Source organism: Scatophagus argus, chromosome 19 (genome assembly GCF_020382885.2).
Source record: "Scatophagus argus isolate fScaArg1 chromosome 19, fScaArg1.pri, whole genome shotgun sequence".
NCBI lineage: Eukaryota > Metazoa > Chordata > Actinopteri > Scatophagidae > Scatophagus > Scatophagus argus.
This window is the reverse complement of record NC_058511.1, coordinates 9,763,373-9,781,615: the sequence shown is the minus strand read 5'-3', so window position 1 is coordinate 9,781,615 and position 18,243 is coordinate 9,763,373. Positions and strand designations below refer to the sequence as shown.

General features: G+C 44.6%; 1 protein-coding gene across 7 annotated transcripts in view; it reads left to right on the top strand.

Annotated features, from left to right (window-relative positions):
- The window catches only part of LOC124050516 (prospero homeobox protein 1-like), a 37,930-nt gene that overhangs the window by 3,186 nt on the left and 16,501 nt on the right, over nucleotides 1-18,243 (top strand). For 2 of the 7 annotated variants that reach the window (XM_046373136.1, XM_046373137.1), the window contains exons 2-4: nucleotides 5,991-8,060; nucleotides 11,951-12,058; nucleotides 17,287-17,481. In XM_046373136.1, the coding sequence (XP_046229092.1) occupies nucleotides 6,057-8,060; nucleotides 11,951-12,058; nucleotides 17,287-17,481 (2,307 nt within the window). In that variant the 5' untranslated portion in view covers nucleotides 5,991-6,056. The other 5 variants (XM_046373139.1, XM_046373133.1, XM_046373135.1 and 2 more) reach the window with 5 other exon arrangements.

Genomic DNA, 18,243 nt, shown 5'->3' with positions numbered 1-18,243 from the left:
AGTTGACCCGCCGTTGATCCAAATTAGTACTGAGGAAAAATAGGCCACCGGCTCTTCTGCACTCCGACATACCATCACCGCGTGTCCGCACTTATTCTCACATAATTGTGTCAGAACGTGCTAAAAAAAAGCACCTTTATAACACCTCTGGGAAAAATACTGTTTTCATTACGTCCCTTCTTCTGCATTTGTGCCCAACGCTAATAAATATGTCAATAAATTCAGTCATCAGTGCGCAATGCCAGAGTGCATTATCAGTCTTGGGCATCGAGGTGTGTCGCACTCGACCCAAAAGAGGGGGGAGAAAGTGAGTTTGAAATAAATACACGAGTTGATCCATCTGGAATGGGCCGCGATAAGAGCAGCCAGTGTTAACCAACACGTTTCCTCTACACCTCATCAGAGTCTTCCTTTTCCAAACACGCGTTTCTTTAATGTCCCGGCCTGTTTTTCCAGCCTGCGTGCGCACCGACGGCACCCAGGGGAGCCGAGGCCAAATCAGCGTCAGGCCAGTGAGGGGAGCAGGGGGCCGGGACACCTGCTTTGGAAAAGACACTCCAGACACTAAAGTTTGCTGACTTCGTTGCAATTCGTTCGTCCTGAAAACACTTGCTTGCGACATGGAAAAGAGACTCGCCTTTTCCTTTTTGGCACCTGACAGAGGAGCATATGGAAAATAAGATTTATCGTTAAGTACTTTAGAATCCTGTTTGTGCAGAGGACAAAAAAAAGAAGATTCTGCGTGCAACAAATGAATCCAAAGTGTAAAATCTGTGGGGGGAAGAAGGGCAAAGGCACGCCGATCTGATAAGGACAGGGCATGAACAACTTTTTCTTTACTGGCTTTAACAAATTGACGGACAAAGGCCTACGAACTTGCTTAACCATTTAAATTAATATTAATAAAAACCACAATATTAATAATTATACGTATTTTATACGTTCGTTATGAAACGAATGTATAAGTTATTTGGTCAACACGAGTCTTACGCTTTCTCTAAATGCAGAAACGCAGGCAGAGCCAAATGGATGTGAGCTGCATCAGGCAGAAATATCGTTAGAGTCGATGAAAAGAGATAAAACAGGCACTTTCCACGAGATAAGATCTTATGGAACGATTAATTTCAGCGGAACACAACACGATTATTTCCTAAATAATATTATTAACAATTTGTGCTTACACCTGTTGTAAAGGTCGAAAGCTGAATTATTTTCCGAGCGCTTAAACTGCACTGTAACAATGAACATTCAATTTGTAATAAGGCAGGAGGATGAGGGCGAGCGGCTGTCATCATTACATAAATCAGAAGCGTCAAACGGGTTTTTCTGTGGAAAGGATCAGATGTCAGTGCCTGCAGGTTTCAGCCTTACAGGTGCGCAAGTCTCAAACGCAGAAAAAAACTAATAAATCATCAAAAATTGATAGGTGTGTGAACGTAAAGGAGGATTTTTGTTTTAATTTAGCACCGGTTTTACTTAATAATCACTTCTGATCACAGGGCGGTCTTTACGCACGGGGATATTTTGGTTGCGAGCTGTGGATCCGAGTGACAGACGTTTCGTGATGATATTCGGCTCTTCCACTGAGCGTTTCACAAAGAGACGTTTAGCTCTCCGCAGATATTGGCTTCCCTGGATAATCTAAATTCCAAAGCAAAGCTCGCAGCATCTGTGCTGCTTTTGCTTGTACATAAATCAGACTTTGCTGCAACCAATGAGAAAACTCTGCACGTAAAATATCTCCACATGCCACTTTGAACCTCCAGTACCCAAGTGACCCCTCGACAGTTAGTCCCTTTGAGAAGCTGTGGTCTAAATACGCACCAGTTGTCTTGCAGAAAATACATATATATATATATATATTCAGACAAAATGGATCAATTTACAAAGTTGTAAATTATTAAAAATGACTCGGCTCTCTCAAACATAGTTTAAACATGCATTTAAAAAAAAGTCGTTTGGATTGTAAAATAGACGGTTAATTGGGAATTTTACTGTCACTAGGAAGACTGGAAGGGGCTCTGAAATCATTTGCATGGGCGCGGTGTAAAACTGTTTGCCTTAACTCATTTCATGTTGCATTCATCTTAAACACACGCTTCTATGAGTAAATGTAATGAATGAATCTAAAACCGGGAGATAATCTCACATGGTGACCCCCCCCTCCAAAGAAAACCCGACTGGTTTTATGTTTTCTTTTAGCTGTTATTAAATAAAACTGTTCATATTCTGTTTTTTTTTTAAAGTATGGATACTTTATTTAAAAACTCTTAGAACCAGGCAGCGTTACAGAAACATTTAAGACTTTAAAAAATACCATAATAATAAGATGTAGACTATGTGTTTTATTGGTAGTGTAATGTCAAAGTGCGTAACGATTCTTACTGGCGCAGTCGGTGATTTGGGGAGAAAGAGATTAGTAAGACTGGTATTTCCTTTTTTCCTCCCTCTCTCTCTCTTTAGTTGCATGCTCAAGTCCTATTCTCTGGTCAAGTTCAGTGCGTTGTTCTCCGGACCGGACGGACGCTTCTTATTGGTAGGTTGCGACAGTTACATCACGCCGCTCATGACGCGCACGTCTTCCTGTTTCCTTCAGCCGCGTCTTAAAGTGAATCTTAGTGGCGGAGGAGCGCTCCAACATCCAGTGCTCTGTATCCAGTGCGCCTCGGAGACGCACACATACACAGCCTCTCTCTCTCTCTCTCTCTCTCCCTCCCTCTCTCTCTCTCTCTCTCTAGCACTCTCTCTATGTCTCTCACTCTTTTAGTCACAGCAGAGGATACAGGGAGAGACCGACGCTCAAGAGCCTCTTTTCATCTTCTCTATTTTTTTCCCCGTTTTGTTGCTTTCGCTCGCGCCGCTGACTTTATTCCAACTCTTTCTTCTCTGAGAAAATAATTAGGCTGTGTCCCAGCATCCAGCGATCCGCCGTGCTCTGTGTATATTCTCTGTTTTTTTTCCGCCGTAGGAGTTCAGGTTGTCCCCCTCTTCATCTAAAGGGTAAGTAACCTTGTCCTCGGATACCTCCCTCTCTTGTGCTGCCTCGCCTGTGCGCACGGTGGGCGGAAAAAAAATAAACAAATCAAACATCATTAACGGGGGGAAATTTATTCCGGTGATCAGCAGCTAATCATATCTATGGGACATTGTTTGCCCCGTTTCGTTCCCCCTCATCTTGATGTGTGGTAAGAGTTTACGTGAGCAGCCCGTATTTTTTGCCAGGATGATTTGCGGACGGTAGCCCTGCCTTCCTCATCAAAGCGGAGATCAAGTTGATTTGCAACTTTGCGAAGTAAGTTTGGGAAGCCCGTGTTTATTTTAGAACATGAGTTGATTATAGACGCAAACTGAGATTTTGCCTGTATTTGATCTCTGTTATCACAGGTTGTCTTTGTCCTGTGGGTTAAATCTAATTTTAACGGCTATCGTCCCTTTTCATTGACACCGCGTCCTAAACCGAACAGTTGCGGGGCTTGTCAATTCTCCTGTTTTGTCTATTTGTTTATCTTCTGCGGCAGCACTTTTTGAACAGTTGTGAGAGAAGGCTGCTGGTTGGCTATAATGTTGTGTCTCTGGTCGGTTTTGTTATCTCAGTCTGTCCATTGACCATCAGATGTGCAAAGAGACAGCCAGGGTCTCACTTTTCCCATCTTATATTGTCGCGTAATTCTTGGTAAACTTTAGGTTGAACCCATTAAAGTTACAGAAAGTGTACATTATTTTGATGCGGGCCAAGTGTCACACCTGAACTTCACTCATTACCTATTTGATATCAGCTGGAAGGTTCACAGGTTCGTTTAAAAAATTTATAGAGCTTTTTCAGTGAATAAACGCCGAGGTGAAGAGCTGTAAAAGTTGGCGTGAACATCCACAGCTCGTTGTTCATATAGCTTGAAATTGTTGGAAGGTTTTTTTTTTTTTTTTTAAAGAGCCAGAGAGAGTGCGCATGGGCAATGGGAGACAGGTGCGCCGTCGGAAAAGACAGGTGCTGCCAACTATTTCAGACTCATTGTTAAGATCCTGAGGCGATCAAGACAAGTTTTATTTTTCTTGGAGACGTGTCGCTGAACTGCTGGATACGGCTGTCAAGACTTGAGCCAAAGTATTTTATCTAAGGGTTCTGTGGTAGTATTCTGGTGTTACTTCATTAGAGAGGCTTTTAAGGAGGAAACATTTACCTGTTATTCCAGCACATATCGACTTTTACATTTTCAGTCTATCAGTTTACAGAATGTCAGTTTACAAAATGTTTTCCAAAGTGAGAAATCTGCTAATGCATATCCCCATGTGCGGTGCATCTCTTAACGCAGCGACTGACAAAGCCAGCAGCAAAGTTCAGTTCTGTGTGTGTGTGTGTGTGTGTGTGGGCGCGCGCGCGCTTGTGTGTGCATGTGAATGTTATCTGTGTGGCTAAGTGACATGAAAAAAGACTTAATTAGAAGAAATAGTTTTCATATGGAACGATATCGTAAAGATGATACAATCTCCTTTGGTTAGAGCAAGAAAACAGCCTGATACAGAAAATGTTTTTAAATCTCTCTGGATTTCCTTGTTTGTCACCACTTACACTGAAACTAAATGAGTCTTAAAATTAGAAGTCTCTGAACAGCGTTTGTCCGAGAATATTAGAGCAAAATTAAACATAAATAAATCAGTCACTTGACATTTTTTGTATTTAAAATTATTATTTTTAATTAATTATTGCCACTTTGTGAATCTATCTTATCCTTCCCAAATAAGTGCAACATTTAAGTACATTTGCAACCTGTAAAATTCAAGTCAAAGAAACAATACTGTACTTGTATTTGTACTTGTACTTGATATATATATTTTTACTGGTGTAAACTGTGCAAGTGCTCCACTATTATGCTGCTAAGAAAACACATTCAAATTTATAAATATATTAACCTTAAACATACTTAATTAAAAAGCAAAAAAAAAAGAGGCATACGGATTAAATATTCTCTGATAATAAAACTACATTTGAGGCTGAATGCATCTGATATGGCTCTGACTAAGGTGCTACCACCGCTGCTTACATAGCATTATTGATGCAGGCCTGTACTGACAAAACGTTCTGCTTTCAGAGGGGCATTAGGGTTTTTGTAAGAGCGCTTTAAGTTGCTCCTTGCCAGAGTTGACCCTTGTGACCCATTCATTTGAGCAGAATTAACTGCCCTTGCCAGATGAAAAGACAAACAAAAAACACAGAAGTGAGCTCACGCTGGCACCAAAATCAATAGGCCTATTTTGTGTTTCTTTTATGTGTCACTCTCCCCATTGCTTAAGATATTATGGCCATATTGATTAATGTGGACAAAGAACTTGCATTTCAAAATTACGCAATGTGTAAACGTGGTTTAAAATAATAAAAATTTTGGTCGGACTTATGAAACAATATCTTACTAAAAAGGATTTAGCAAAGTGTATACAAAGACATGTACAATGTGCATTTCCTCTCTTAGGCACTCAACCCTATTTCTTTTTATTTTATTTTGTGAATTAATAGCTTCTATGTTGGCTCGCACTGCACAAAAATGGAAATGAGGACAAGTACTTAAGTAATTATCATAATTTTATGCAGCTTTGTGTTCCGTGGGAACTGGTTCAGTGTCGGGCGGCATGTAACAGGGGACAGGATAAAATGTAGGACTTTGCCCTGGAATGTTGAGCCAGGGCCTAATTCTGACCCCATCTTGCCTGTTCTCTTTACTGTCACTGATCCTTACTGCCTAACCGTGTCTCTGTCCATTTAAATACATACTGGGAGGGGACTGCCTTCTGGCTAGAGACAAAACTCTTTGGTATATATTCAGAATATCGGCTGATGCAATTTTAGAGAGATTGATAGATTTTTACTGTTTCAGTTTATTAAAAGAGCCTTTCTGAAACTGAGGTGCTCTAGGACATGTCCTGTTTTAGTGCGTGAGTGACTTAGATTCTAGAAATAATTACACTTGAATCATGCCTATGTGACCTTTTGCCCACAGATACACAGAGGCTTTGATCCTAGAGGACTGGGTTTGTGGGATATGGCCCAATAGCAGCAACCCGTGATGCCGGACCATGACAGCGACTCCCTCCTGAACAGACAGACCAAGCGAAGACGTGTGGACATTGGTGTTAAGCGGACCGTGGGCAGCACAGCCTCCTCCACAGTAGCAGCCACAACAGCAACCACTGATAACATAGCCCGCGCCAAAGCAGCCATTTTCAGTGCCATGAACTCTCTGAGCTCCCACACTCACCACGGATCAGACACCGACTCCATGGAGTGCTCTGTAGTGCAGCCACATGGTGGGCCTGGCGTTATATCAGCCAGTGACAGTGAGTCCAAGTCCAATGTACTCCGAAAGCTACTGAAGAGGGCCAACTCATACGAGGACACCATGATGCCCTTCCCTGGCACCACCATTATCTCCCAGCTTCTCAAGAACAACATGGCTAAAAATGGAGGAGGACCCGAGAGGGGAGAAAGAGGGGACAGAGGTGATAGAGGGGATGCTGGCTTCCCCGGATCAGGGCTTTCCAATGCTAGTTCAGATGCTCCCCAAGAGGATGCATGCAGTAACTCCTCCCAGGACAGCACCCCTCAAGAGTGCTTGTCCCCGTTTGGTCGTCCTCCTGGCCTGGCCACCTTTGACATTGAACGTCTCAATGATGAACACCTGCGTGCCAAGCGAGCCCGTGTAGAGAATATTATACGTGGTATGAGCCACTCACCCAGTGTGGTGGTACCTGCTGCTTCCCGTCATGAACGTGACCATGAGATGGATGGAGAAAGGGAGATAGAGTTGGACTGTCCACCCCCTCAGTCACAGCAGCAGGCCCCCAGCAGCCCACGGGGAGGTGAGGTGTGCAGCAGTAGCAGCCGAGAAAACAAGCGTAAGCAGCGTCTGCCTCAGCAGCAACAGCAGAGCTTCACCCAGCTGGTGTGCCAGAGGAAGGAGCAGAAACAGGAGGAGCGACGGCAACTAAAGCTGCAGCTGGAGGACATGCAGAAACAGCTACGCCAGCTGCAAGAGAAGTTCTTTCAGATCTATGACTCAACTGACGACTCAGAACACAATGACCTCAACAATGATCTCCACAATGACATAGGAAACATGTCTGAGGACAGCCCAACCCGGTCTGACACAGGCGGTGATGACCGGGGTGGAGATGACTTGCGCTCTGACAATGAGATGTCAGACCTGGACCCGGGTCATTTCCTGGACAGGGCACGGGCGTTGCTTCGGGAGCAGGCCCTGCTGGCAGACGGAGAGAAGCCAAGAAGAGAAGGGCTCGGCCGGAGCAAAGCACAGGGAGGTCCTGGATCCTCCATGCATGCTGAAGGTAAACAGCTGGCAGAAACGCTGAAGCAGGAACTCAATTCAGCCATGACCCAGGTGGTAGACACAGTGGTAAAGGTGTTTGCCAAACCTCCACGCCCTACTCCCCAGCAGGCCTTCCCCCCACTTTCCATACCTCCCGAAAGATTTCCCAACGTTGTCAATGGAGACAACCCCAACTTCCACACCGCCAACCAGAGGCTGCAGTGCTTCGGTGATGTCATCATTCCCAATCCACTAGACTCCTTTGCCAGCATGCCCGGGATGCCAGGCGGCACCAATGACCAAACCGAGGCGCTGCCCCTAGTCGTGAGGAAGACACCCAGTGAGCACCACCACCAGTCCTCAGCTGTGGGTGCACATGGTGGACACCACCATCCCACCCTTCATCCCTCCTCACTCTCTGCCTCCATGGGCTTCAGCCCCCCATCTTTTAGGCACCCTTTTCCACTGCCTCTCATAGGCTACCCTTTCCAGAGTCCTCTTGGTGCGCCCACAGGTGGCTATCCAGGAAAGGACCGTTCCTCACCAGACTCCATGGACCTCTCCCGTGAGACCACCAGCCTGAGGACCAAGATGACTTCAGGTCACCAGCTTGGGCACCACCATCGCTCTTGTTCACCAGCACACCCTGGCAGCACAGCCGAGGGACTCTCCCTGTCCCTCATCAAGTCTGAGTGCGGTGACCTCCAGGACATGGCTGACATCTCACCCTACTCGGGCAGCAATGTATCCTTCAAGAAAGTCTAGGTGGTGTGTGTATGTGTGTGTATGTTTTGAAGGGATTGAAAGAATGTGTATGACATTGACACTGATGTTTTAACACTTTGTGGTCCAGTTCAGAGCAGCTCACGTCTATGTGAGCCAGGAAAAATCTGATTTCAGTTGGTAATTCCCCGTAGAGACAGGTGCAAAACATTGCATCTGAGCTACAAAGAGTTAAAAATCAAATCTTTTTTAGCTTGTTTGAAACTAGCCTAAGAATCTGAGAAATTGTTGATGAATCACTTTTCCTCCCACTGCTGTTCTCTTCTCCATTGTGCTGCATTGTTGTATTTATTTTTAAACTCATACCTCTACCTTCTCACAGCACCATAGAGCCCTTTCTTCCATCTTCAATCTTAAGTGCTTAAAAGCTTTCTTGTCACATATCACTTACTCACAAAGATTAGCTCTCCATGACATTTACTGCCCCAATTCCTTTTTATAAAAAAATGACCTCAAAAAACAAGGAGGGAGATGGCATCCTGAAACTTGGCACAATGGTGTTATATAGCATCCCTTATAGTTTAACCCCAGTGTGCCCCAATCATGCCCTACAGATAATGAGGCTATCCCCTATGGGAGGCTCAAATTGAATCCCCCGGGGACTCAGGACTAATAGCTTAAACAGATACATTCAGTGCCTTCTCTGTTTCCCCTATACCTCCTTAGTCCCCAAGTATTCAACACCCCTTAACCCTTATGAAAGTTTGATTTGTGTCACACTGGCTGTCCTTAGAAAGCCTTGTCTTAAAGTTATTAACATTCATTACACACTTAAGAAATAAAACCGACACCTTTTCTCCCAGTTGGGGCTTTATTAGTGAACTGAATATGTTCATTTATCACTTTGGATGCCTTGTTTTTGCTCTTGTGTGTACCTGAGTGCCTAGACTTTTTTTTTCAAGTGTGTGTTTGTGTGTGTCTTTTTGTGTGTATGCATGTCACAAAAGGTTCGCCTGAGGACTCGGTAAAGATGTATATTTATGATTGCTTGTGTTTTCTCTTGTGTTCCTCTTATCATCCATCGCTGTTGTAAAAAGCCCACAATCATTGTCGTTTCTTTTCTTTTTTTTTCATTTCATAAAGATCTGTCAACAGCCCGGGGGGCCCTTCGGCTGTTGCTTGGCAGCCAAATACTTCTTTTTTTGTTTTCCCTCCCTGCAAACCCCCCTCCTCCCTGTCTTTTCTTTGAAGCGGACGTTAACAGGTGTTTGCAGCGAGCTGTTTATCTTTCATTACCTCGCCTTGTCTTGTCTTCTGACCCAAGGGTGAACGCTTTCCAGAGATCCATAATCCTTTGCTTCTACGGGCTCCCGATGGAGGGATGAAAAGAGAAAAGGGAGAGAGAAACATACAGAGACTGAGAGAAAGTAGAAAACAATCAAACAATAACCACATATGCCAGATGCTGTGGCTTTTATTGTAGCATTTATAAATTCAAGGCATTAACAGATGTACTCCCCTAAATGAAAAGAATAGACAGAATAACATGTCTACATTATTTTTGATTCCCAGAGCTTAGGAGCAAATTAAATATACATATAAATATATGTGTGTGTGTATATATATATATATATATACACACACACACACATATATATTTACTTTGCTTTACTTTGTGTGTATATATATCTATATATACACACACACACACATATATATTTTAACATTGCTCCTAAACTCTGGGAATCAAAAATAATGTGGTATATATAATGTATATATATGGAGCTTTTTTTTTCAGAGCCTTGGAAGCCAGAGACAGCTTGTCAGACATTTTGCGAGGTGTGTTCAACTTCACCAGCTCTCGACAGTGTTATGGAGCAGATGGCTGCTATCAATTTCCTCATTTGTTCTCAGTCCGACTCCAAATATTCTTGTCCTTACACCTGGAATTAGGAAGTGGAGCAGCTATTTTCCTCTCATGACTTTGGGCTTTGGGGAAGTGTTGTGAGAATGATGATGTCTTGTCAGATGTGGCAGGCGAACAGTGGGCCAGCTGGTATGAGTGCACCATCATGACAAAATAATAGCCTTGCACGCCACCCCTAAGTCCAATCACAATTACATTTGCAAGCTGTGAGTGAATTGGAGATGAAAATGCCTCATCAGGAGATATGAAGCTTCTTAATTGTCATCTGAAGGGAGGTGATATTGCGTTCATGGCTGTCGAGGTAAAACCTCAACGTCTTTGTTTTAAAATATTTTTTAATTTCACTGATAAGGGGAAAGCGATGCTAATCCTAATTGAAAAAGCAAAAACAAATTAATCTAAGTGTAAGTGCACAGCTTTCTCAGCAAATAAATCCCACCTTGCCTGAAAAAGAGCTCTCTTTTTCTCTGTCTCTCCCTCTCCCTCTGTCTGTCTGAGGATCCATTGTATCCCCTCCACTTGGAGCAGATGGTGTGGTGTGGAGAGTGAAGTGCTGCTCTTTTGGCCAGGCCTGACAGAGCAACACTGGTCTGCCAGGGTTTCCCCCACAAGACCCTCGCTGCGTATACAACCAACTCTCCCTCTCCCTCACTGAATCAGACAAAGTAGACAGGGTCTTTAAGGAGCCAACCCAGTGTGGTTCAGCATTTGCTGGCTTTGCTGTGTAACCCTGAGGCCAAGGGCAATCCAATCTAGCAGCTGATGCCTTCTTCCCACTCTATAGTTACAGCTACATCTGGACACTTGACTGATTTTAACGATCACAGCCACCCCTGTAGATCATAAATAATGTCAAGCAATGTATTTTGTCCACTCATGTGTATACAGTCTTCATGAAAACTTAGGGCTGTATCTTCTGTGTACTTTAAAGCCCTGTCTTGCCTCTGCTTGATGAAAACCCTTGTTGAAACAGCCTGAGGTTTTAACATGCAGCCCGCCCCCATCCCCGTTCCCTTTTCAATGTCTTATCCTCCAGATTGATATTATCAGATGCATTATACGGCTGTTAATTCACCATGGAAATGGCTTGGGCCGTTCGGTGGCGCAGATGTGTTTCAGTCCCCCCATCACTGGCTGTGTCCAAAGCCTCAGAGCCCCTCTTCTCCTTCTCCTCCTCCTTCTTTTGCTCCTCCAAGGGTTTGGCAGCGGCAGAGAGGCTGGGGGGTAGGGGTGGAGCAGAGGGAGGAGGAGGGGGATGTAATTGAAGGTTGGAACCGTACTATCCCTCAAGGTGCCCCCACCAGCCCATCTCCATCCTCTCTGCTGTTCAATCCAGGCGATCCATTAGGAAGACAAGGCCTCTGACATGTATTTGAATGCTGTATGGCCTATGTGAGAGTGAGAAGGTTTTTCATGTTGCTTGGGCCAGTGTTTGGGACTATCTCCTAGACCTTGTTTTGTCACTGATATGAAGCCAGCATCAGACAGTCATATTCAGGCTTGGCATGTGTTGTCGCCAAGCCATTAGGCCTTCTTGCCCGTCATTGGCGTTAACTGCTGTCTTTGTCTGTGATATGCAAATGTCTCCTTTTTTCTTCTTCCTTTTTTTGGGTGGAGGTTAGCATGGGGTGTAGGCAAAGGCGTTTGCGTACTTTGACTGTGAAATGAGCCTCCTTATGTAAAAGCATCGGCTGTAGTGCTGGCCAGCGTTTTATTTACCGTGACGCTCTCACACCTGATACGGACGATGCTAATTGCAAACAAATGGCTTTGCTTTGGTGCACTGTCTTCAGCCCCCTACTCCATTCATGCCTGCAAGAAAATTTGGTTACCCATCATCCAAATGACAATTTCTTGCCAGTCTTGCTGTCAATAATTAACTCACACATGTTGTATTTGTGATAATATCAGTAGCTGCTTGAGCTACCATAAGTTGTTTGACTCCCAACAGTTGTTAATGTCCTTAATTGCTGGCGATTTTCAGATCCAAGAGGGTCTCTCTCCCAATCACCTGAAGAAAGCCAAGCTCATGTTTTTCTACACCCGCTACCCAAGCTCTAATATGCTCAAGATGTACTTCTCTGATGTCAAGGTAAGTGTCAAATATGCTCTTTCTCTTCGGTCCTTCTTTCTTATTTACAACCTTCTCCAGTATCTTCCTTTTCAACTTTGGTACACACTGTCTCTGTTCATCTAATTTAAGATTCATTTAAGATCTTTTTGAGGTCAAGAGTTTGGCTGTTTGTAACAAGCATAAAGATGGATATCACTCTGCTTTTTCTTTTCTCTCTTTTGCCGCATGTTTTCCTCCCAAACTTTCAATGAACTTGTTTTAAAAGGGGAAGTTTTACTTATTAACTTGTGATGTACCAGTTTCAGGTGCTGAGAACAGTGCTTGCTTGTCTGTCTTGAAATGAGGCCCTTTCCCTCACCAAGTTATGGTTTTATGCAAAAGATGAAAGAAGAGGAAGTTGAATGGGTTTACATGAGGGAGCTGGAGAGCCTATGAGTATTCTAAAGATAAAGAGCGGGATGAGTAATGGAGGGGTGGAGAGGGCAAAGAGGAGGATGGAGCCTAGAGACGGAGGAGTGGTTATCTGAGCAGGTGTAGGGAGGATGGTTTGATAGAGGGAGGAGAGAAGAGAAAGAGTCGGTTTAGGGAACAAGCAAGGATGAGTGTTAGCTCCATTGGGAGCTTAATAAAGGAAATTTGGAAAACAAAGCACAATATGTAAGCTGCCCAAAAAAAACAGCAAAAAAACAAGAACAACCACACAATGGCCGAGTTTGTGTGTGTTGTTGTTGTTTTGCGTGTGCCCCTCCTGGACCATACGGAGGGGTAAACACTGTGACATATCCAGGCCATCTTATTCAAATCAGAAGATAAAGGTCCCCCTTTTTCCCAGCTGCCCCCTCTTGGATTTCGCTGCCACCGACCATAACTCAAGCGTCATATGAATTTTCTCTAAGCACATCACTGGTCAGGTTGAAAAGGAGACAACATGTTGGTATAGCAGATAGGCACCGGTAAATGTTAACGCCGCAATACTAAAGCATCCCACTGATTTATTTTCTGTTGAACAATTGCAGTGATTTTTTAAGATTTGAATCACTTGTTTCACTCTGTCCCTCTAGATAAGGTGGCCTCTTCATGAATGGCCTCATCAGATACTTAAACAAGGTCAAGATACTTAGGGGGATTATGAGTCACATTGGTTTGTTTTTGTTTTCAGTAGAGGACAATGGGCTCAAGCTGGAAGTTTGTAGACGTGTATGGGAATGAGACTGACTATCTAATTAGATTCAGCCTATGCGGCCCCTTAACGAGTGGGTGTCCTCAGACATAAGTCTTGAAGGCTAATCAGGTCTCGACTAATCAGGTCTTGACTGTCAAGAACCTAATGAACGTGGGAAGTGGGTTGCCCCAATAACTGGGGGACGCTGTAGCTGTTGTTCCCCTCCATTAAGCTTCTTTTAAGTCTATTGTGACCTTTTTTGACTTTTGGTGTTTTTGACATCTTTTGACAGATGTGTCATAATATCATTGTTGTCACTGCTGATGACAGCCCATAGTATCATCCCGCTAGCTTAAGGATGTCTCATTATTAACGCAGATACTGTTTTAATGGAGAGTGAATAATTATGACAGATTAATGAGCAGATTAAATAAAGATCTTCAGTCACTTGATAAAGTCAGCTAAAGTTATTGTCTTTGTAATGAGATACCCTGTGTGGATGTATTATTTATAGTATATGCACATTTTCCTTTCATTTTTAATCAAGCACAACCTCAAACTCACAGACCTTGCCTTCTCTGTCTGTCTCTCTGTGGCTCTTTTGGCGACAAGCTTCAGTATTTGGGCCAGTCATGTGCTGTGGAGTAGCGGAGGTCAGGAGGGGTTTTCCCTTTTCTATATGTCATTCCTTCTCTTTTCTTTTTTTCGCTGATGGTGTGGCATGGTATGTGTGCCTCGGCGGGGCCGGGGAGAAAGAAAAGCCAGCCGCTGGATTTGAGTCGCAGTAGTAACAAAAGCCCGCTTTCCAGGGCCGCTTTTTGTGTGCAGTCAGCCAATAGGCAGCCAGAGATTATCTCCCACAATTCACCCCTGCGAAAACAGGAAACGTTGGAAAGCCCTGATGACTGTGAAGGGGCTTACGAGAGAGGGAGAGAGTGAGAGAGGTTCAGAAAGAGAAAGAGAGAGGCCCGTACAGGCTTCTGTGTCTTTCTGCTCTCCTCTCCGGTTGTTCTGGATGTAGCTTAGCACTCTGAGGTCATCTGTGTGCTTTCTGCTCCATTGTTGACCACTATGTCAGGGAAAGTGTTGGCGAGAGACGCGCTCTGGCTTTTCATGCTAATGCTTTACAGCTGAACGTTTTCATCCTAAACCACATGACAGAACTGTGAAACCAATTTTATTCTACACATTAATAAATTAGCTGATGTGTGTGCAGGCGTTTGGCATTGCAGTCAAAGTGCCCAAATACTTTTGGCAGACGACTAATATAGTTTAGACCAAGGATACTTGAGTGTTTTCCTATTCTGGATTTAACTATGTGTGTGTGCATGAGCAGAACATGTGTGTGTGTGTGTGTGTGTGTGTGCGTGCGTGCCACTTTCTATCTTGTGCTGTTAGCACTAAGCGCTGACCTTTCACAGGCTCTTGAGTGTGAGTGTGAGAAACACGCTCTCGCTGTCTCTCTCTCATCTGCCTCTCAGCCAGGCACACACACAGACGCATACAGACACACCCACACTCTTATACACACTTAAATGCTCAAAATGCAGTGTGTCCACACATACACACACACATAGACACACACATACACAAACACATGCTGCATCTCATGTCTGTGCTGGCTAACTCCTGCCAGCTCTGATTAAGGAGCTGCAGTGATGTGCTCCTTTGAACCATTTCCCTCCTTTTACGCTGAACACACTCGCCCTTAGTCGCTATCAGGGGTCCTCTGTCCCCCACTAGCAACTTAATGAACCAAGACTGCTAGAAGCTGCAGCAAGACTTGCCAAAAATGTGTGTCTTGGTGTGCAGGGAGCAGATATAATGTGATTTAGTGTATTTACCTGCATGTACAGTAAATATTGCGTTTTTTTGTGCGCTCTGTGCTGCGATTGAGCCACAGTTCAGTTCAGTTGCGTAGGCCCTAATACATCTTCTCCTGAGCTGTCGGTATAATAAAGTAATCCTTGTCCAAAGTGACAAATCTATCCGTCACTCGGCTGCAGTGACACCAAAGGTCTCCTGCATGAGCGATGGTAACTCTTTCACTGACTTTAATCTCAGTATGTAGCGCTCGATCTCGCACGCGCCTCAGATGCACGCACACGCGCGGATCGACGACCAATTCACTAATGTCTCAGATTCACAGCCAGTAAGACTTGTTTGGATCTTACACACAAGGGAAGGTTTACGCTATGCTGACAACTTGAATGAAATAGTGTTTTTGTGTTCTGTCAACGTCCGACTGTCTGCTACATTGTGTGTGTTTAAGAATAGCCCCGTGCAGCCAATGTATTTGTGTCAGTAGTTTGTTTGTTTGACACTCCGATGTCACGACCCCAGCTTGCTGACTGCTCACGTTCCGACCCTCCGCCGCCCCCCCCACTACCACCAGCAAAACCCTATTGTCCAATGGCACTGACCTGCACCCGTCCTGCACCCCCCCCCCCCTTCCTCATTTCCCCATTTATGCTCACCCTGCACTTTACGACAGCCACCAGGCCACCCCTCCTCCCCACCCCCACATACACTCTCCAAAACCCCTGCCAAACAATGTCAAGCGGACTTATTCTTTTCCACTCCACCATTATGTCATCTGCTGATCATTCCAGAAAGGCACGGCACTCTCCTTTAGCCCTCGTCCCGTCTTGGTCCAGCTCTTTCCGCCGCTTCTCACTTGCCAACTTTTCTGCCTCTCTTTCCATTCCATCTCCTCGCCCTCCCATCTTCGTGTGCTTGCGTGTGTTTGACCGCCATCCCAGATCGCGAAGAGTGTGTGTGCATGTTTGTGCATGTCTGTGTGTTGTCGAACAATAGCCAGAGCCTAATCTCCATGTCAAAACCGCTCTGCCTCCCCAGTGAACAGTCCGCTCAGCGTTTAGTAGCGTTTTGTCCCCCCATTCTTCCAGCTCCACAAAAAGAGCAGAGGGGAGGGTGGAGTGTGAGAGTGTGTGTGTGTGTGTGTGTGTGTGTGTGTGTGGACGAAGGGTGTGGGTGATGGTTAGAGGTATCAAGCATTTCACAGGCTAGAATTTTGTATTTGTGAGATAGTATAATTTGTGGGAGTCATGAGGAAAGAAGGTATTATTTGTATGTTTTTAAGGGTTTAATCTTTGCTTTCAATGGGGCAGTTTAGGGCGACTGGACTGGGCAGCTATACTAAGCACCCTGAGGTCCTTATCTAGAGGATTGGATGTTTAGACAGTGTGTTTTCACTGCTGAGACCAGACGGAAAAGGAACCGGGACTAGCCGAGGTTCTTAATAGGTTTACCTCCTCCTATTGAATCCAGCCAAGCGGCACAGATCAGATAGTCACAGTCTTCTCCACAATTCTTATCATCTCTTTCTTCTGCTCTGCTTCTCTCTCTCTTTTATTTTCTTTTTTTTTTTGCTCTTTTTCTTCTCCTTTCTTTCTGCCTGGGAGGTGCAGAGAGGGGAGGAGAATCAGGGTGTAATTGGTGAACGGGGTTAAGTACATGTTTGAGCCCCCTGCGGGCCAGGGCGCTTCAGATGATGACTTAATCGTTTTTCTGGTCAATTATGTGTTTGCGGTCTCACCCCCCCACCCCCCACCCCCCACCTCACTCTCCACTCTCAGGGTTATGATAGGGGGGAGGTCTGCTCCCAGTGGGGAAGATGAACCACACACACGCACACACACACACAGTCTGTTCTCTCCCCTCTCCTTGCTAGCTGTCTTACTTAATGTCTCTATTATCCTCCCTCACTCCACAACCTGTGTTCTTTCTTTCTTTCTTTCTCCTGCTCTCATCTTTTATCTCTCACTTTCTTCCTCATCTCACATCTCTACTCCCTCATGTGAAATGACACGTTATCATCCTTACACTTTTTCTTCTCTCTCATATTCCTCTCTCTCTCTCTCTCATTCTTTCTCTCCCCAAATCCAATGGCTTAATATGGTGTAGACATGATCGTCTTCCCTGTACAATCACTGCTTTAAAAATATTTACAGATGCCATTGATTGCCACTCAAAATGTACCAGGAATTCAAGTGATGTTTTCGCTCCAACAATACAGACACTGTAATTAGTGCTAACTCGTTCTCCTCATCTCTCGTTTCAGTTTAATCGCTGCATAACCTCCCAGCTCATCAAGTGGTTCAGCAACTTCAGGGAGTTCTACTACATCCAGATGGAGAAGTTTGCCCGGCAGGCCATCAATGACGGAGTCACCGGAAGTGAGGAGATGAGCGTCAGCCGCGACTGCGAGCTCTTCCGAGCCCTCAACATGCACTACAACAAGGCCAATGACTTCGAGGTAAACACCAACACGTTAAGCAATAGGCTGAATTGAAAAAGCTGTATGTTCTGAGCCAGAGGAGGAGCTGAGAGTGAACACAGTCCATATCAGAAAACAGTGACTTTCATCTGATACCTCGTGATGCAGATGGGTACAGTGACACCGCCTCACAGTGTCCTCTCTGACACCGTCTCGCTGTTCTCAGTGCTGAGTTCAAGTCTGTCAAGCATCCTGCTGTACACTGCACTATATAACATATGTTGTTGCTGTCCTGTGAAAATCATGTCGAGGGCAGTCTGTCATTTTTGTAACAACGCATTTTCTCTGAAATACCCATTGAAAATTTTCTCAACTTTGGAGAAATATTTGGAGACGAATTTCACTAGACAGCAATAATATGGAGCCATATTAAGATGGGAGGAACTGTCATCCAATGAGGAAGAAACCTTACAGACACCTCGCTCGGTTTGCCTCTTCCTCACTGTTAATTTCCCCTCAGCAGTTCTCAGTATGTGTGTGTTTGAGAAACCACATTTTACTTCCCCCAATCTTCATTTACTGTGTTCACTGTATCCACTGTATTGTGATCATAAATTCTCGGCAGGCAACTTCACCTTTAATATGGTTCATTTTTCACACTTCCTCCTTTTGCCACAGTCTGTGTGTGTGTGTGCGTGTGTGAAACGTTTCAGGATCGCCAGTGCTCTCTCAATGTCAGCTGACAATAGACCTTAAAAACGCTTGTGTTAAGAAGGACCTGGAGTGATCTGGGTTTGTGTG